The 21,272-nt window shown below is 39.8% G+C and overlaps 1 protein-coding gene across 1 annotated transcript; it reads left to right on the top strand.

The window, feature by feature from the left end:
* The first annotated feature begins 3,205 nt into the window (after nucleotides 1–3,205).
* LOC140752809 (trypsin-1-like) lies at nucleotides 3,206–19,722 on the top strand. The gene is made up of 10 exons (XM_073087159.1): nucleotides 3,206–3,398; nucleotides 4,911–5,005; nucleotides 5,824–5,969; nucleotides 7,894–8,018; nucleotides 11,405–11,556; nucleotides 12,762–12,874; nucleotides 15,213–15,362; nucleotides 16,025–16,154; nucleotides 16,884–17,018; nucleotides 18,116–19,722. Exons 1-10 carry the CDS (start codon nucleotides 3,338–3,340, stop codon nucleotides 18,287–18,289), a joined length of 1,281 nt encoding a protein of 426 aa, XP_072943260.1. The 5' UTR covers nucleotides 3,206–3,337; the 3' UTR covers nucleotides 18,290–19,722.
* The last annotated feature ends 1,550 nt before the right edge of the window (nucleotides 19,723–21,272 follow it).

Raw genomic sequence — 21,272 nt, 5'->3', positions numbered from 1 at the left:
TTTTTTAATTCAAAATAGGTTCTTTACAGAGCACTTTTTGAATATCAATACAGCTACCACCACTTCAGAAGGAATCCTTCTCATTCTGAGAGGAGCAGCCCAGCAGTGGGACAGTAATGGGTTTATGATGATGAAACTACATTTATTTCTATTCCTATTTCTATTCTATACTCTAATTTGCAATACCTAAACATAGGTTATGTAAGGTGGCTAGATCTTTCAAGGGAAACTGTATTCGCTACTACAATAAAATACCGGACCACATTTTGAATCCCACAGAAAAAAAATTCAAACATATCGTTAAACAAACGCTATGTAAACATTTTTTTAAAAGATGTGTGTTATGGAGTTTCTTTCGCCGCTTCTTCTCCATAACGAAGCACCTTGTGAAGTGTTTTGTAAAGAATCTATTTTGAATAAAAAAATGATTTTAACTTTTTTTATTGATTCTAAAAAAATAAAACATAAACGCTTTCTACACTCACAGCCCCACACTAGGATTCCCTGTTTCATGGGTGCTATGGACACACACAGAGACAAATACACAAACACCCAGACCCAGAAACAGAAATCTAAATTCATCATTTAGAAATCTGTCTGGCCGGGGATCCAACCCGGGACCCTCTGCGCGTCAGACCGGCATGGTGACCGCTCCGCCATGCGGGTTGTCAATTCTACTTTTGGATTTGGCAATTTTACCACTTGAAAGTCACCCTGTATAGGTAGGATGAGTTTTCCCGTTATCTTTAAGTGGGTCAGTCGCGAGCCGTTACTTCTGAACAGGTCTTTAAGAGAGCAATAACATTTTCAAAATAATAATTGGCCAAATGCGAGACGAACACGGAGGGTCATGTAGCACGAAATTTTTCTGTTTATTACTTGTGAGGTGCTTCATATTTTAAATGTTACAACATAGATTAGTGAAGATACTTCGCCGCATTGAAATTGAATGCAGCCACAAACGGCTTATTTATAAGTTCTTTTTTTGAATTCTTGACAAATAAAAACATTTTTACAGAAAATTTACGAATAAATAGCTAATACTGCGTAATTTACATAATAAAAATTGTAAGTATTTCGAATATTTTAGGGGCATTTTAGCACGGAAACGTGGCAAAACTTTTCACGCAGCTATTTCAATTATCAAAACTGGTTACATGTTCTTGTTAGGAGCGAGTAATCTTTACTAATCTATGTGTTACAATCATTCTATTGGCAATTATCTATGAGAGAATAGTTATGAACCGCAGTAAAGTACACCCCACGCTTTTTACTCTGAATTGAATTATTATTTTAATAACTTAAATTTTATTATAATTTTATTTTGAGGCGATTCATTACGATTGATTGATTTATTTTCTAGTTCTTAGTTCGATGAGCAATAAAAGCGTGTTTTTTTTATTTTTTTAAACTATTATTTTATTTTCCTCTTTTAGTCTGTGACTTGACAAAAATTGTGGAATTAATTAATCTAATAAGGATAATGGGAAACTGTTATCAAATTATTGCATTGTCATCGGTCCTTGATACGTGTGCAAAGTTTCAAATGTATCAAGCTTCTAGAAACGGGTGAAAATTGATCTCAAATATTATTCATATTTCTCAACTATTAATTCTCAAATATAGATACAACACAAGCTAATGAAAGCAAAAGAAGATGGTAGAACCCTTTGTGGTTCGACTCCGGCGGCACCACCGCCCCACCTATTTCTGCCTCATAACAGCAGTGTTAGGCGCTGCTGTGTTCCGGTTTGAAGGGTGTGGTAAGACAGACTTTTCCGAGGCGTTCCAGCTTAGTCCTCAGGGGTAGCGGCGCATCTGTGGCCGACCTCAGGTAGGAATATCTAATCCTATCTAGGGTTGATTATAGATGTCCATGGGCGGCAGTGGCCACTTACCATCAGGTGGACGGCTTGCTCGTCTGCTACACCTATATTATAAAAAAAAAGTCGGTCGGCGCTACTTTCCTTAAAGGACTAAGCTGTAACGCCTCGTATAAATAGAATGTCACTTCAAACAAGAACCATGCAGTACTGCTGTAAGCTTTTTATAATACCAGTAGCAGGATTGCAAGCTCGTTTGCTAATTTAATTAAAAAACACAACTCATTACCAATTGGTAAAAAGTTACTCTGAAATGTCAAACGTGTTAATCCGCTAGTATCCGTGCGAAGTGGGATGAATGCTTTTGTGAGAAAATCATGACAATATCTGCTTTATAATCCTTTTTTTCTTTTCGAGCGGGAAACCTTTAAAAGGTACCCGGTGCCGTGGGAGCGACACGGGGTTATGTGGGACTCTTACCGCACTAAAACCCCCCCGGTGGCCATCCTCGGCGCTGCGTAGAGGACTCCGGGAATCCAAAGGAACGCGACCGGAATCCTCTCAGCGCACTGCCCCGTCGGGCTCCGCCCAGATGAGATTGTGTCACCACACCGTCTGTATACGACGGATTGCGACCACACATACGGCCATCCTTCCCGGGGTCGCTGTCCGGGCGGTTCGAGCTCCCACTCTTACCGCCCACAACCCCGAAAGTCCCTTTTAGTCGCCTCTTACGACAGGCAGGGGATACCGTAGCCCTATTCTGGTCCCGAAATTACAGGGTTATGCTTTATAACCCTTTTTTTTTTTTTTTTTTTTTTTTCTTCTCGAGGGGGAAACCTTCAAAAGGTACCCGGTGCCGTGGGAGCGACACGGGGTTATGTGGGATTTTTACCGCACTAAAACCCCCCCGGTGGCCGTCCTCAGCGCTGCGTAGAGGACTGCGGGATCTCCAAAGGAACGCAACCGGAGTCCTCTCAGCGCACTGCCCCGTCGGGCTCCGCCCAAGTGAGATTGAATCACCCCACCGTCCGATGTACACGACGGTATGCGACCACACATACCGCCGTCCTTCCCGGGGTCGTTGGCCGGACGGTTCGAGCTCCCACTCTTACCATCCGCAACCCCGAAAGCCCCTTTTAGTCGCCTCTTACGACAAGCAGGAGATACTGTAGCCCTATTCTGGTCCCGGAACTACAGGGACAATGCTTTATAACCCTAAATATTAAATAACTATTATTCCACTACATATCCCTTATACCTAGTATTCATTATACTAAACTTTAATCCCCCCTAAGACTAAGTTGAAACGCCTCCGACCTTGCATTTGACAGAACAACGCAACATATTTAATGTAATATTGTATACGTCGTAAGGAAAACTGTATACGGATTTTATTCTTAAATTGACACATCTTGGCTTAGTCAGCAGCCGTTACTGTTCACGAGAAGACGCTCGCTCGTGTTTACATTTTAATTAAGTTAAACTTGTTTAAGTTTTTACTTAGTGCTCCAATGTTGTGTTTAACCTTCTTTTTGGTTAGTTTGCTAGTTGGTGTATTGTCGCAAGATGTTGGTGAGTTGGTCTTAATTTATGTCGAATTAATTCTTGCGATTAGCATATTAGATACACAGCGTTGACAGTTAAAACTAACGTCAGAGCTTTTTAAGAGCATATTTAAGGGTTTTACCACTTTGTGGTTCGACTAAAGAGCACAGCAACGCTATCATCAATCCAGTAGCCCACTGCTGGGTCGTTTAGAGGGGTTAAGGCTTGTCCACCGTGCTGGCCAAGTGCAGATTGGTAGACTGCACACTCTACTTTTTTAAGAATTGTTACTTAAGTTTTCCTAACGATATTTTCCTTCGCTGTTATAGCAAGTGATCAATAATATAATAATAATAATAATATCATTTATTCAAGACAATTGCAGCACACAGTACAATTTTAAAACTAAATATACAAAGATGAAAATCAAAAACTAAAATAAATTTTAGATATATTGAAAGAATAACGTGCCTGGGATTTTAAGCTAATCCCTTAGATAGAGATGCTTTATTAAAATCTCTGCAGAAAATAGTAGTCCACAGTAAAACAAGAAACAAAGTGTAAATAAAACAAACTTGGGCATAAATTCGTTTAATAAACAGAATTGAACGTTAGTAGCATGCGTACAGGAAAGGAGGATAGAAGAAAATCATTACAAAAGAAATCCGACTGTTTAGAAAGCTAGCTAAATCACTCCACAATTTAGATCAATCCAACGACACCTCCTATATTAAAATCTTTGAAGCCGTTTGGGCTGCAGGGCCAGCTAAAAAAAGAGGGTAATTGCGGAGGGTAATGTAATTCGCTCGAAATACATTACCCTCCGGTTAAAAAGCGCTTAAAACAATACCTTATTAATCCAACGACACTAGAATAGGGCTACGGTATTCCCTGCCTGTTGTAAAAGGTCGTTTGAAGGTGGTAGAACCCTTTGTGGTTCGACTCCGGCGGCACGACCCCCACACCTATTTCTGTCTCATTACAGCAGTGTAAAGTGCTGCTGTGTTCCGCTTTGAAGGGACACAGGTAAGGGAGACGTATTTCTCCGAGGCGTTCCAACTTAGTCCTCAGGGGTAGCAGTGAATCTGTGGCCGATTACAGGTAGAAATATGTAATCCTATCTGGGGTTCATTGCAGATGTCCACGGGCGGCAGTAGCCACTTACTATCAGGTGGACTGCATGCTCGTCTACTACTATATATTAAAAGGATTATATATTAAAAGTGCGGGAGGAGCGTAAACTGCTCCGCCCGGAGCAGAGCCCGAGGGGCATCGCGCTCGGAGGACTCCGATTGTGTTCCATCAGAGATCCCGGAGTACTTAACCAAGCGCTGAGGACGGCCACCGGGGGGGTTTTAGTGCGGTAAAAATCCCACATAACCCGGCGTCGCTCCCACGTCGTCGGGTGCCTTTTGAAGGTTTCCTCCTCGTAAACAAAAATATTGCAGGGGAAACTAAAGAAGAGACATACATACGCTCGAACATCATTACCCTCCGCGACCCGATAAAAGATCCTTAGAGCATATTATTGTTTTCCAGGTGATTCCTGCAACGATGGCGACCTTAGAGGAACCTGTAAAAACATTTTCAAATGTCCAGGGGCTGTGGAGGCTATAAAAAAGAAAACACCAGTGGTAAGTACAAATTTAGAAATCCAACTTATGGAAACGAACAGAACACAGACTCACAGAACAATGACAGAAACAAAAGTTATTATCTAAATATATTGTATAACTCAAAGGTGACTGACTGACATAGTGATCTATCAACGGACAGCCCAAATCACTGGACGGATTTTACGGTTCTACGGACGGACGGTAGGCTGAATTTTGGCATGCAGGTAGATGTTATGACGTAGGCATCCGCTAAGACAGGATTTTGATCAATTCTACCCCCAAGGGGATAAAATAGGGGATGAAAATATTACTTCGTAACGCGAGCGAAGCCGCGGGCCAAAGCTCGTTATTTAATATAAAAGGGTAGCAGACGAGCATGCAGTCCACCTGATGGAGACTACTGTCGCCCATGCAGAAGAATAATCAACCTCAGATAAGATTAAATTCCTACATGAGGTCGGCCACAGGTGCACCGCTACCATTGAGTACTAAGGACTATCTGTGGCAGACCTTAGGTAGGAATCTAATCTTATCTGTGGTTGATGACAGATGTTCATACAGCAGTAGCCACATACCATCAGGTTTTCTTATAATATAGGAATAGCAAACGAGCAAATGCAAAATGTGGAATGATCTTCCACATTTTGCATATGCTCGTTCCTGAACGCTATAACATGAGGGATCTTCAAGGGTGCAAAAAGAGCTCTCCTTCAAAGCTGGCGCTGCATTGGCGATTCCTCTGTTGTTGCAATTGTCCATAAGCGACGATGATTGTTCATCAGGCAGCACGTCTACCTTATCGTTAGGTATAACTATAAAAATTCCTTTTTTTCTAGATATGTGGCTTCGACGGCACAGTGCCCGTCGTGTGCTGTGTTGAAAGGAAGACGACATGGAAGCCGTATTGGACCCCACCCGCGCAAGGGACAAAGCGTCCCACACCACCGACCCAGAGAACAACCATGGGCACTATGACTAAAAGGTAGGGAAATAAAGCTTTCTACACTCACAGCCCATTTTTCCCATTTTTTAGGCCTGTTTTCAAGAGGGCAATCTTGGAAAGGTACCCGGTACCGAAGCGGCACAGAGTTGTGGGATTCTTACCGCACTAAAACTCCTGCGGTGGCCGTCAGTGCTGCGTCAACTTCGAGATCACCAAAGGAACGCAACCGGAGTCCTCTTAGCGCGTTGCCCCGTAGGGCTCCGCACAGGTGAGCATGCCGCTCGCCACACCGTCTGGTGTACATGTCGGTATGCAAACACACATACTCCCGTCCTTCCCAGGGTCACTGACCGGGCGGTTCAAGCTCCCACTCTTGCCGCCCGCAACCCCATAAGCCCCTTTTAGTCGCCTCTTATGACAGGCAGGGGATAGCCCTATTTTGGTCCCGGAACTACAAGGACAACACTCACAGCCCCACGTTAGGTTTCCTTGTGTCATTAGTGCCATGGACTCACCATCCATCCATAAGCCTTTTGAGGTCTACTGCTAGACATACACCTCCCCTAATTGGCGCCACTCCATCCGGTTCTGTGCTCTTTAAATACAGCGGTTTCCCACCGTCTTCTTCAGGTCACCCGTCCAGGGCGACCTGAACTCCTTGTGCCATGCACTGCCATGGACAGACGCAAGACGGATATACTAATACCCAGACCCTGAAATGAAATCTACGAGTATATTCATTACTAGCTGACAAACTTTAGACCGCCTCTAAATCTATTTATCAAATGTATTTCATATAAAATATAGCCCATGTTACTCGTGGATAATGTAGCTTTCGAATGGTGGAAGAAATTTCAAAATTGGTCCAGTTGTTTTTGAGCCTATTCATTATAATCAAACAAACAAACAAAGGTTTCCTCTTTATAATATTAAGTAAGTATAGATTCAGATATCTGTCTGGCCGGGGATCAAACCCTGAACCCTCTTCGTGTCTGACTGGTAAGGTGACCGCTTCACCACGCGTCTGTCTGTCCATATTGTCAACCCGAAACTCAGGTTATAGGTAGAAGATAACTTGGCCTCTCAATCAGGCATAGTTCTACGCACCTTATTTTTTAAAATTATTAGCGTATTTGTTGTTTAAGCAAGTAATAATTAATTTCTCAAAATTAATTAGTAAGAAACTTGTGAAGCTGTGCTCCCAAATTTTCAGTGATTGACACATTTAGAACAGGGTGATTTAGCGGACACACTCCAGCAATTCTTCAGGAAGTCAAAAACATTATCACTTGCTTAAACAGTGAAGGAAAATGTATTTTAAAGTAAAGCGGTTAGACTTCGGCGACACCACCGCCTATCTCTACCTAATAACAGTGTTTAGTGCTGCTGTGTTCTGGTTAGAAGGGTGTGGGAAGGGAAACATACTGTTCCGAGGCATTCCAGCGTAGACCCTTCAAACCGGAACACAGCAGCGCCTAACACTGCTGTTATTAGGTAAAAATAGGTGTGGCGGTGATGCCGCTGGAGTCGAACCACAAAAGGTTCTACCACCTTCAAATGCTTGCATGCTTGTCTTTTACTCCAATATTATAAAAAGATGTTTAAAGGTGGTAGAACCCTTTGTGGTTCAACTCCGGCACCACCGCCACACCTATTTCTACCTAATAACAGCAGTGTTAGGCGCTGCTGTGTTCCGGTTTGAAGGGTGTGGTAAGGGAGACAGACTTTTCCGAGGCGTTCCAGCTTAGTCCTCAGGGGTAGCGGCGCATCTGTGGCCGACCTCAGGTAGGAATATCTAATCCTATCTGGGGTTGATTACAGATGTCCATGGGCGGCAGAAGCCACATCAGGTGGACTGCATGCTCGTCTGCTATTCTTATATTATAAAAAAAAAAAAAAAGATGTGATGTACCTCTTCAATCGAATCTAGTTTAACCCTCCAAATTCCTTCGGTTTCTTTCAGGCCCTTAACAACGACCACGGAGTACACTCCAGAAGAAGAGACTTATGAGGACCTAGAGCCCACGAAGGTTTGCCCACCCTTCCGGAACTTTACAGCTTCGAGGACTGATCGAAAAGCTTGGAAAAGTAAGATCTTTTATAATATTAAAGTATCAAGCGAATCCATTCATTTAATTCATTAAAGTTTGTTTTATATAATATAGGAGTAGCAGACGAGCATGCGGTCCACCTGATGGCCACTGCCGTATGGACATCTGTAATCAAGCCCAGATAGGACTAGATATTTCTACCTGAGATCGGCCATAGATGCGCCGCTACCCTAAGACTAAGTTGGAACGCCTTAGAAAGTGTCTCCCTTACCACACCCTTCAAACCAGAACACAGCGCTTGACACTATTGTTAACAGACAGTAATAGGTGTGGCGGTGTCGGAGTCTAACCTCAGGGTTTCTACCACCTTCAAATTTATATTAATAATAATAATATAAACATTTATTGCCATTAAAAAAAAATACACATTACTAGATAACTTAAAATTAATACTGGGCAAAAGGAAGTGCCTCAGCTTTTACTGACAGAGATTGTTATCCTGTGCAGCGCTGGTTTTCAGTCACCCCCTTCTCCCTATGGTGTTATGCGGGAGAAAAGGTTCTGGGTTCCCACTCATTCACTCGCTTTTACCTTTAGATCGAAACTCGAAACAATAAAAAAACACGTATCATGCAAAGAGACAAACATATGGAATAAAGAAATAAGTAACAAACAAATATTTAACAAACTATGGACACAATCAAAAGAAGAGATGTAACTCATATATCCATTTCTAATTAAGTTTCATTTACTTTCGTCTTTCGATTTTTGTCGGCGAAAAACATAGATTAGTAAAGATTACTCACTCCTAACAAGAAAACCAGTTTTGACATTTGAAATTGTCACTGTCATCTATTTTCGTGTTTGAAAAATATTAAACAAATGTAGTCTTTAGATCATTTACGAATGAAACGATATTTCTCCGGACTTTTCTTTCGATTTCGTGTTTTTGGCACCACTTAACTGCGCGTATCGGCATTGTTCCGCGTAAATTACACCATTAAATGGCTGACAGAATTGTCAGCCGCTTAAGCCATTTAATGGCTTCCTTCGATTAAAAGGCTGTGAGATATCTATACTTATCTATGGCTAAAAATTGAATTTGATTATTTATAAGTGGGTTACTTAAACTGATAAATTACTTGAATTAGCGGTAAATTTCTCTAACTATAAACTTCTTCTGTTAGGCTGTACTGGCTACCAACTCAACCGGTTTTCATTCTAATTATCTACAATATAACAGGAAATATATTTCGAAAATATCGCCCGTGATTCATAACCCGTGAATCATTACAATTATGATCGCTTAAAGGTCTGTCTGTATTAGGTGAAGTGACTTTGTCTTTGTAAATTTAATTTTGAAGGTGGTAGAACCCTTTGTGGTTCGACTCCGGCGGCACCACCGCCACACCTATTTCTGCCTAATAACAGCAGAGTTAGGCGCTGCTGTGTTCCGTTTTGAAGGGTGTGGTAAGGGAGACAGACTTTTCCGAGGCGTTCCAGCTTAATCCTCCAGGGTAGCGGCACATTGTGGCCGACCTCAGGTAGGAATATCTAATCCAATCTGGGGTTGATTATAGATGTCCATGGGCGGCAGTAGCCACTTACCATCAGGTGGACTGCATGCTCGTCTGCTACTCCTACATTATAAATAATATTTATAATAATAAAGAGCCCTTTGTAGTTTGACTGTGGAGGCGCCACCGCTAGCCCTTTTCTGCCTAATAACAGTTTTAAGCGCTGTGTTCTGGTTTGAAGGGTTACCACCTTCAAAGGCATACTTATTCTAGGCATCTAGGCGTTCTAAATTAGTTCTCAATAGAAACATCTGTTGCCGACGGATAGGACTTTAATCTTATCTGGGGTTGACTACAGATGTCCATGGGTGGCAGTAGCCACTTATCTTTGATTATACTTAAATCTATAATTTAAAAAAATATCCTCTTCACTGTAAGGATATCTATAATGATCTTCAGATAAGATCAGAGACCAGTCTGGCTGAGGTAAGCGAAGCTTATAACAAACGAACTAACTGAAAACTAATTCAGAACGCCTCGGAAAAGTATGTCTCTTACCACACACTTCAAACCAGAACACAGCAGCGCTTAACACTGCTGTTATGAGGCAGAAATAGGGGTAGCGGTTGTCCCTACGGAGTCGAACCACAAAGGGTTCCACCTTTATATGAAAATCATGTGCATTGGACAAATTTTCCTGTTGATCATGGTACAAGAATTGCTTGATGATAAATTCTATTAATTTATATTTATAGCATATTATTATTATGAGAATAATTGTTCTCATGAAGTAAACACTATAATATATCCTTACTAATATTAAAAATCCGAAAGTAACTCTGTCTGTCTGTCTGTCTGGTTGTCTCTTCTTGACGCCTAAACCACTGAACCGATTTCAATGAAATTTTGTACAAAGATAGTCTGAGACCCGAGAACGGACATAGGATAGTTTTTATCCCGGAAATCCCACGGGAACTAGGGATGGCGATCTAAGATCTATTAATCGGAGAATCGATCTTTTGGACCAAAAAAATACGATTATTTTAATCGATATTAGTAAGGATTGAATCGTAAAATATGCATTTGATCAAGTGATGATCTTTAGCAAAGTTGAAGGTACGAATTTTCAGTTTTATATATGTTAGTATGTTATATTATTTTCTTTTAAACGCGGGCGAAGCCGCGGGCAAATACTAGTATATAATATTGTATAATTAAATGAAATGTAATCATTATTAATATAATTAAAATGTAATTTTAAAATTTTGCATGCTTCCCTGAAGCTAAGTGTGAGGAAAATTATAATATTCCTACCAACCCAGATTGTACCACATTTAAAAGCAAATAAATGAATATTAATATGAATATGAGACGTGATACTATTTATAATAACTGTTGGAGTAACTATCATATTCAATAATTATATTTTATAATAATAGATATGACTTATCTTATTTAATTTATTCGCGGCTCGTTACTGCATAAACTGATCTGAAGGTATAACAACATTAAGCGCTGCTGTGTTCTGGTTTGGAGTGTGGTAAGGGAGACATACTTATACGAGGCGTTTCAACATAGTCCTCAGGGGTAGGGGTAGTGGCGGTAGTGGCCGACCTTAGGTAGAAATCTAATCTTATCTAGGGTTGATTACTGTTTGCTTCTCCTATAAAAAAAACGATTCTAAATTATTGAATATATTGAAGCATGGTATAGACCGCGTAAAACTACTAGTCCGCTCTGAATATAGAAATGAATTGCGTCGCCATAGCATATCGTATGACTATACCTGCTCGCAACAACTTCAGAGCGGACTTGCAGTTTGGCGCTGTCTATATCAAACAAGAATTGTCAGAAGAGCACAAAATAAGTTTTAAAGGTCTTTTGATTTAAGTATTGTTCTTTTTAGAATGCCTCCAATACCAAGAAGACCTGGTCTTTCCTTGTGAGGACAGCAAGGCGCTGCTCGGGGGTAAAGTCCGCGGTAGCAACTGCAAGCATAATGTAGAAAAACTGATCGTAGGTGGAGTTGATGCTTCGGAGGCAGAGTTTCCTCATATGGTATGATATACTGTAGATAGACGTCGAGAAGTAAAACTTCTGTATTGAAAGTATTATAGAAGCTAAACTTCCATCTTAAGGTATTATTGAAGTCAAAGCGCTATGGGATTCGACTCCTGCGGCACCACTGCCACTCATTTACCACGCTTTTATTAGCTTAGGTTGTATGTATGTTTGTTAGTATGTATGTATGTATGTATGTAACGGAATCTTTGAACTCGATTTTTACCCACTTTGAACGGTCCGATTACTTTAATATTTTGAACAATTATCAAGAACCGATGACAATACACGATTTTAATAATTTTATTCCATTCTCCTCATCAGGATCGTCAGGAATCAGGATTAACGATTTTCCTTGTGCGATTTTAGCGTGTTTTTTTAGTTTTTATGCTATAATTTATTATTTTAGCTATAACAGCGCCAAAAGAAGTCCTTTGATATATGGTCAAATGGCTTGGTCTAATGAAAACCCTTTGAAATGCATTTAGAAAATGTTTAATTAAAACACAGCAACGCTGCACTGTCATAAGATAGACGTCAAGCTACGAAAGATTTTACCTCTTTGAAGTGAAAACCATAGCAGTGATAGCCTAGTGGTTAAGAAACTCGGCCTCTCGATCGAGGGGTCCGACGTTCAAATCCCAAGCACGCACCTCTGATTTCTCAAAGTTATGTGCGTATTATAAATTGATTATCACTTGCTAAACGGTGAAGGAAAACATCGTGAGGAAACCTGCATACCTGAGACATTTATAAAAAAAATCTCATGTGGTATGTGAAGTCTACCAATACGCACTTGGCGAGCGCGATGGACTATGGCCTAATCCTTCTTCTTATGAAAGTGCCCAGCAGTGGGACAGTAATGGGTTGCTGATGAAGTGAAAACTCCTTTAGCGGCATGGTGCACTTTTTGTGATGGGTAAAAAATGTTAAAGTCGCGTCAGGACACGTGACCTGATCGAAAATTCGTAAGACGGTACAGCAAACTGCAAAAGTCATGTCATCCGGTATCAGCATAGAAAAAACTATGTCAATGGATGTCAGTTTCATTCTTATTTATTATAATTTATTATTCAGGTTAGGCTTCGAAAGATTTCACTTCTGCTCCGCCGACACTCCAGGAGTGCACTCCTAGAGTGTCGGCAGATTTTGATGTCCGATGATTTTATTCGAAAAAGGCTCAAATATTTTGTATTTCCCAGGTGATGCTGAGCCACAGTACTGATATCGACAATTTGGAATTCGGATGCGGTGGTTCCATCATCAGCGACTGGTTTATACTGACAGCTGCGCACTGCACATACAGGGGATCGGTGTAAGTTACGGCGGCTTACTCACTGCGGCGGCACCACCGCCACACCTGTTTCTGTTATAACAGCAGTGTTAAGCGCTGCTGTGTTCCGCTTGAGTGTAGTAAGGTTTTCATGTCCGAGGCGTTTCAACTTAGTCCTTCAAATCAAATTAAATCAAATCATTTTTATTGTGAAACATATTCCCGCCACAGGTGGTCATACAATAATTGTGCAATAAAATACAAGTAGCGAATCAATGAAACATTTAAAAATATTAATTAAACAATAGAAATATAGTTATATTTATTAGTAATCTGAATTAAATGGAAAATATTTCGGCATTTTTCGTTTTATCTATTGAACCGTAATAGATAGACATACAAAAAAAAAAGGAAAATGCCTTAAAAATAATAATATCATACTTGCTTCAGCAAGCACTTAAATCCAGAAATTACTTTTCAAAGACAGAAGTTTAATCGATCGATTTGCGGAAAATGCGTCATACTTTAATCATATTTTTAAAAGAGCAAAGAAGTCGTAAATCTATTTTTCTTATTGCTTTAGTATATACAGGGTGAATTTTTAAAACGGGCCTTCAGGGCCAAATCCGAAAATATAAGGATTAGCGAAAAATGCTGAAAGGAGTTACGAGGCCGATTTTGATAAAAACTATAAATGCATCATTACTTTTTTAAAATAACTTTTTCCCTAACCGGGAATCGAACGAGTTCATTTTGAAAAAAATACACCCTCTATATTATACCACTATCTGATAGTGTTGCTTATAAGGATCAAAATCTGGGAAGTAATGATAAATGACAAACTAAAGGAAAAGCCTCAATTTTAAGAAAATACATATTTTTTCATACTAATTTTGGCAGTTAAGTTCCCGCCATTCATCAATTTAAACAATTCGTGTATTAACAATTTTTTTTGGCTCAATGTTTCAAATCATTCGAAAGCGGACGTTTTGTTCTCCAATAATTTATATTTTTATAGCCGACTTAGTTAAGGTTGTTTTAAGGACCATTATAATAGATTTAACTTGCTATGGGCGGAATTTCGTTTAATACGTCTGTATTAAGTTGACTATTTGCAAAAATTACTTTTTCAAGTCAAATCCGAGTGATTACTAATCAAAGAGATAAAGAAAATCATATTTAACGTTTAAACGAAGTTATAAACAACACACAATAAAAATTTACTATTTAATCAGTTATCTATTTCTATTAAAAAATAATCCTAAAAACGGCGGTAACTTATTTGCCAAACTATTACTTTCTCATACTAAGCCGTAAGTCATGGTCATAACATCGAATAATTAGTTGACTAACCAACAAATTCTTCAATGGTATGACTTATGTATGTTTCTAAAGAATTATACATAAATCATTTGTTATGTATAATCCTTAAGGATTAGTATGTCAATGTATGAAAAAATATGTATTTTCTTCAAAATTTTCCTTTTCCTTTAATTTGTCACATAACATTACTTCCCAGAATTTGATCCTTATAAGCAACACTATCAGATAGTGAAATAATATAGAGCGTGTATTTTTTTTCAAAATGAACTCGTTCGATTCCCGGTTAGGGAAAAAGTTATTTTAAAAAAGTAGTGATGCATTTATAGTTTTTATCAAAATCGGCCTCGTAACTTCTTTCAGCATTTTTCGCTAAACCTTATAGTTTCGGATTTGGCCCTGAAGGCCCGTTTTAAAAATTCACCCTGTATATATCTATATATATATATATGTCAGATCGCCGAGCCTCGCGTCTGACCGATATAGAAATGCCAGATGGCGTTCCTTCATAGTGCACCAACTGCTTTCGGTTCCAACAAAGAAGCACACAAGAAAATAATAAATTCGGAGCCGATGGATTTACAAGTCCACACGGCATCAACGTCAATTGATAAAATAAGATTAAATAGCTTCAACTCAAAATTAACTAAAACTAATTGAAAATAATAGCCTGCGCCGTTATATATATATATATATATATAAACACTATATATATATTATATATATAATTTTCCAAATAGGTCTTCAGGGCCAAATCCCAAACTATAAGGATTAGCGAAAAATGCTGAAAGGAGTTACGAGGCCCATTTTGATAAAAACTAAAACTCCATCATTCGTTTTTTAAAATATATTTACCCCTACCCAGGAATCGAACGTTATCATTTTGAAAAAAATACACCCTCTATATTATTGCACTATCTGATATTACTTTAGTGCTTAAATTTGGTGGTATGGAACCTGCCAAGTATGAGTTTGACTCGAACTTATCGAATTATTTGCTGTTTTTCTCCTAAAACTATTTAATTATTCCTTCGTTTGTATTTAATGGTCATGATTGCAGGGGTAATGTGACATACGCTGTTCTGGGTCTGCTGAACCTGAAGTACCTGGACCATTCCCGGATCTACAAGATTGGGGATATTAAGCAGCATCACCTTTATAACCCAAGTTATCACTACCACGACATCGCATTGTTGAAGACTGAGAAACAGTGAGTATACCTATGTATTACCTATATATACATATTATTTTGTATTTGTAGTTAAAAAATCAAAAGGTATGTGAAGTCTACCAATTCGCACTTGTCCAGCGCTGCGGACTATACCCTATCCTTCTCATTCTGAGAGGAGACCCGTGCCCAGTATTAAGACAGAAATGGGTTGAGCGTTTTACACTGCTATTGTCTTAAAGGTGGTAAAACCCTTTGTGATTCGACTCCGGTGGCATCACCGCCACACCTATTTCTACCTTATAAAAGCGGCGTTAAGCGCTTTATAAGGTATGGTAATGGTGTTCAGGTTTGAAGGGTATGGTAAGGGAGACATACTTTTCTGAGGTGTTCCAGCTTAGTCATGAGGGGTAGCGGCGCATCTGTGGCCGACCTCAGTTAGGAATATCTTCTCCTATGTGGGGTTCATAACAGATGTCCATAAGCAGCATTAGCCACTCTGCATGCTCGTCAGCTTTTTTTTTAATAATATAGGAGTAGCAGACGAGCATACAGTCCACCTGATGGTAAGTGGCTACTGCCTCCCATGGAGAACTGTAATCAACTCCAGATACTCCTGTATTATAAAAAAGGTAGGTTTGGCAGTGCTGGAGTCTAACCACAGTGTGTTCTTTTCGATATTACCTGTGATCTTATTTTTCCAGGATGAAACTAGACATGTTCGCGGTGCCAGCCTGTCTGGACATCGGCAGCGAGCCGGACGACTCCTCTGCATTGGTCATTGGCTGGGGCGCGCTGTGGAACAAGGGACCAACTTCCGATCATCTTCAGAAGGTGTGACATTTTATCCAGAAAACGAAAAACTAGTAGAGGAATCTTGGATTAATTGGCTAGTCCGAGGCTAGGAACCCTTTTTTCTTCTACGTGTGGAAACCCTAAATAAGTTCCTCTCATCTGGGGAAGAATCGTTGAGGACGGCTACCATGGGGGTTTCGTGCGGTAAAAATCCCACATAACCCGGCTAAGCTCCCACGTCGACGGGTACCTTTGAAGGTTTCCACCTCGTAAAGAAAAAAATAGGTGTAACTCGCACTGCGTATTGACAAAGATACCTTACACCTGTTGTCAAATTCCGATCTTTGGTAGGCAAGAATTGTCCCTGTAGTTTCGGGACCAGAATAGGGCTACGGTATCCCCTGCCTGTCGTAAGAGGCGACTAAAAGGGGGCTTCCGGGGTTGCGGGCGGCAAGAGTGGGATCTCGAACCGCCCAGCCAGCGGCCCCGAGAAGGACGGCGGTATGTGTGATCGCATACCGTCGTACGCACCAGACGGTGTGGCGAGCGCCAAGCTCACCTGGGCGGAGCCCGACGGGGCAACGCGCTAAGAGAGTTCCCGGAGCCCTCTACACAGCGCCGAGGACGACCACCAGAGGGTTTTAGTGCGGTAAGAATCCCACATAACCCTACGTCGCTCCCACGACACCGGGTACCTTTTGAAGGTTTCCCCCTCGTAAAAAAAAGCAAAACAAGAATATTCCTGCTAATCAGTTATTGCCCCAACAGGTAATCTTGAACAAGTTCACGGAACAGGAGTGCTCTAACGACTTCCCACCCGACAAGAGGAGGCTTCCCGAAGGATATAAGCCGCGCATACAAATGTGTTATGGGGATAAAGAAATGTCCAAAGACGCTTGCAAGGTAATTAGACTTAAAGAAGTTACACTTCCCTATTCAACTGAGTTTTCAAAGGTATGTGAAGTCTACCAATTCGCACTTGGCCAGCGCGGTGGACTAAGGCCTAGTCCTTCTCATTCTGAGAGAAGACCCGCTCCCAGCAGTGGAACAATATTGGGTTGATGATGATGATGATTCAATTGACACAGTGTAGTGTTAGTGAAATAGTGATAAGATAACATGGACACACGAACAATGTGTCTACTCTCTTATGTGATAAGACAAAGAAATGCAGTGTAAGAGGACGTCACCTTCATTATACGATTACTTAGCAGTTTAAGTTAGTGTAAAATTATTCATTAGTCTTATAGGCTAGGTTGTAATTAATATAAAGTACCTTATTATTCATTCGGTACTTTATACATGCAAAAAATTAGCTCATAGCAGTGATAGCCTAAAGTACAGACTCTGCCTTTTAGTCAAAAAGCTCAATTCGAATTACAGACTGATTATTAAGTTGTAAGCGTATAAGAAAATAATTATAACTTGCTTAAAACGGCTAAGTCTGAGATGCCTTTACTTAATGTACGACTAGCCGACGAGCATGAAGTCCACCTGATGGTAAGTGGCTACTGCCATGGACATATGTAATCAGATAAGTTTAGGTTCCTGTCTAAGGTCGGCCAGATGCCCCGTTACCCCTGAGGTCAAAGCTGGAACGCCTCGGAAAAGTCTGTCTCCCTTACCAAACCAGACCAGAACACAGCAGCGTTTAACACTGCTTTTATTAGGCAGAAATAGGTGTGGCAATAGTGCCGCCGGGGTTGAACCACAGTGGGCTCTACCAGCCTTAGAAATGTAACAAGTTATTATAATACTATATTTCACTATAATAGTTATTATAATATTTTCGGAAGCGTTCCATCTTAGTCCTCAGGGGTAGCGGCGCATTTGTGGCCGACCTCAGGCCGACCATATCTAATCTTATCTGGGGTTGATTACAGATGTCCATGGGCGGCAGTAACCACTTACCATCAGGTGGACTACATGCCTGCTACTCCTACTGCATCGTCTACTCCTATATTATAAAAAGAAAAAGTTATTTTAATATATTTTCACAGGGTGACAGTGGTGGACCCCTTCAACTGAAGATGGTTAAGGTCAAATGCATGTACAACATCATTGGGGTCACATCCTTCGGGAAGCAATGCGGGAAGGTCGGATTCCCTGGGATGTACACCAGGGTGAAGAATTACGTCTCCTGGATCGAGGATATAGTGTGGCCGGGCTTATAAATTCGAAGCGTTCCACGAGTGACCAGTTAGATCGCGGGCGGCAATTTAGGGGCGGCAATTCAGGAGCGGCAATTTTAGGGACGGCAACGCAGTTAAATTAGTTATACTTATTTATTTTGTAAAAGCTTTTACCAGTGATTTTGTACGCATCGTAAAAAACGAGTATTTGTACTTAATTTAATCTTTTATTTTCAAAAAAAATATGAAATAGGTCGCATCATTTCTAACCAGAAAGCCAAATACTAAGTTACGTAGGATTTGTTTCAAATTTGGCAACCTTTCAAACTTTCAACCCTTTCAAGCTACTAAATATACTGATAAAATCAGCGTCATAAGTATTCCTGACATCTTTAATCAATCCCAGATAAGATTAAAGTTCTACTTGAGGATGGCCACAAGCGTTGCTAACCCTGAGAAGTTGGAAGGAAAGATAAGAAGCAGCGCAGCACAGCAGCGCTTAACACTGCTGTTATGACAGAAATAGGTGTGACGGTGGTGCCGCCGGAGTCGAACGGCGAGGGTTCTGCCTTCAAATATCGACCTCATAAAAATTTAGAATGTACTGATTAACTTCTTTTTAGTTCTAAATATAATAATAATAATATAATTTAAGTAAGATTCTCATTTTAGTAAAGGATTTAATGAATATATTAAAATTCTACGTAACAAATTATTATTCTGATCTACCAGATTCAAATGAAGGTAATAATTGAAAAAAAGAAACTTAAAAGATCGTTATTATTTAAGTAAGTTAGTAGTTTGTTTATTAAAGAAAATGAAGATCTTGCCATAAAAGTCAATTAATAAAATGAGAATATATTATATAATAGTTGGGGAGCCCAAGAGGGGATTTCGGATGTGTTTCGAGCGCGTCAGACTAAGATATGGAAGATACCTTACACCCTGTAGAGTATCCTAAACCATAAATGAGCTTTCTATGACGGGGGGTTTGCAGAATCAAAAAAATCGCTGGACCTGCTGCGTGGTCAATTTCCTTTTTAATATAAAGGAAATAATGCTAGAAAACGGAAAACATCATAATCTGCCAATTACCATACGTCGAAGTAGTGAAAAGTCATTTTGAAAAAAAAAAAACATCCTGTATTATTATGATATCTGATAGTGTCACTTATTAGCATGAATCCCTGGGAAGTACATGCATCACAAACTAAAGGAAAAAGTTCAATTTTAGGAAAATATAATAATTCTTCATACATTCTCATAATTTTTTTTTTCAAATCGTCAGAATAAAAAAAAAACCCGCTGTATCGAAAAATATCATATAACCTTTTCTCCATTCTAATGTCTAATCTACACAATCGTATATGTCCCAATGACGCTCGAGTTTCTACACATTTAGCATCCTGGGCTCCCCTACTATAAGAAGAGAATTATTTTTAATTAATAATAATATAATTATAATAAGCAATTTATACATGCGTTTTATTTATACCTCTTTTTAACATAAAAGCTTTTGTAAGCTTTGGGTCTCCAATTTGACCTTTTTTTGACAAGGGAGAAACCGCTGCCGTGGGAACGACGCCCGGTTAAGAGGTATTTGCTGGACGGTTCGAGCTCCCACTCTTGCCGCCCGCAACCCCAGAAGCCCCCTTTTAGACGCCTCATACGACAGGCAGGGGATACCGTAGCCCTATTCTAGTCCCAGGACTACAGGGACAACCCCAAATGAACCTAGGATTCAAATTATAGAACTCTAAGACGAGAAACTTATTATTCTTGACCTACTATTTATTTATTTATTTATTTATTTATTTGGTTTACTAACAATTGTTACATTCTTACAATAACTTCTTACAACATAACCTATAATATAACTAAATGCACAATCACTTATAGGTAAACACTGCATGCAATGAACATAGTATCTAAGTAACAGAGGTGCTTGACTTAAAACAATGTTATACTAATTAAATAACTATATTAATTCTGATTTTAGTAGTAATGGTGGAATTTAATTTGGGATGTTCTTGAGCAAATAATGTCGAAACTGGTGAAGCTCGAGTGAGAATAAATCAATTTGTCCATCAATGGACCAATCATTAAAGGTTTTACTTAATTCTTAGGTCTTAGGTAGCAATTCTCCAATACCTCGTGTATTGGAGAATTGCTACCTAAGACTGTTAATCTTAGCGGCGGAACAAAAAGTGAAGTTGGATGGCGCGGGGTGGTACGGGGTATTCTAAATTTAAAGTAGATCGTTTTATATGTACGTTCATTGGTTACAGTGTTCATCATCATCAGAAACCCATTACTGTCCTACTGGGCACGGGTCTCCTCTCAGAATGAGAAGGATTAGGCCAAGGCCACCGCGCTAGCCAAGTGCGTATTGGTAGACTTCACATACCTTTGAAAACTTTCCTTCACCGTTTTAAGCAAGTGAAGCTCATAACATTTTAAATCGAATACTAAAAGCTGTTTTATATTTTATACATATTAAAAACTTGTTCTACCCATCGCATCGTTATATGCGTAATATTTTCCTTAAAATATCTAGTTTTGAAGAATTGAATACAAAATGAGTCTCTGTTGCTATTAGAACATATTTTCCGTGAGTAACAGAGACAAACTGAAGAGTGAGATCGCCATTTCATTTTACTCATGACTTATTTTTTTTACGTTTTATGTAAAAAATGGCTTATAAAATATAAGTCGGGTTAAATGTCACATTCTTATAGTCCGTTGAAAATTTGGCTTAATTGTTGACTTTTGGATGTCAAGGCGGGGTTAGCGGTAGCGGACTAGGGGGGTGGAAGGGGCGGTCCGCCAGGGGCCCCCGGTCATGGGGGGCCCCCAAACACAGTTGCTAACTAGCTAAAAAGTCATCAGAACCAAACAATCTGTGTCATGTGTATAAATCGAACGAAAACAAAACGTCGCCGGAATCATGCTTATTTGTCGACGAATAAGTCTATATATGCATATTTGTAATTTTGTAAGATCAAATCAACTTTTTACACTGGGG

Source organism: Epargyreus clarus, unplaced genomic scaffold (genome assembly GCF_041222505.1).
Source record: "Epargyreus clarus isolate Ecla_fem2 unplaced genomic scaffold, WU_Ecla_fem_2.2 ptg000025l, whole genome shotgun sequence".
In the NCBI taxonomy this organism is placed as follows: domain Eukaryota; kingdom Metazoa; phylum Arthropoda; class Insecta; order Lepidoptera; family Hesperiidae; genus Epargyreus; species Epargyreus clarus.
Note: the sequence above shows the minus strand (reverse complement) of the source record. Positions and strands in the feature narration are given on the sequence as shown.

Excerpts from the sequence above, each read along its gene's own strand:
- LOC140752809 (XM_073087159.1), top strand. The coding sequence starts at position 3,338 with ATGTTGTGTTTAACCTTCTTTTTGGTTAGTTTGCTAGTTGGTGTATTG. Across the intron at positions 5,006-5,823 it reads TAAAAAAGAAAACACCAGTG|ATATGTGGCTTCGACGGCAC; the intron begins GTAAGTACAAAT and ends CTTTTTTTCTAG. Across the intron at positions 12,875-15,212 it reads TGCACATACAGGGGATCGGT|GGGTAATGTGACATACGCTG; the intron begins GTAAGTTACGGC and ends TCATGATTGCAG.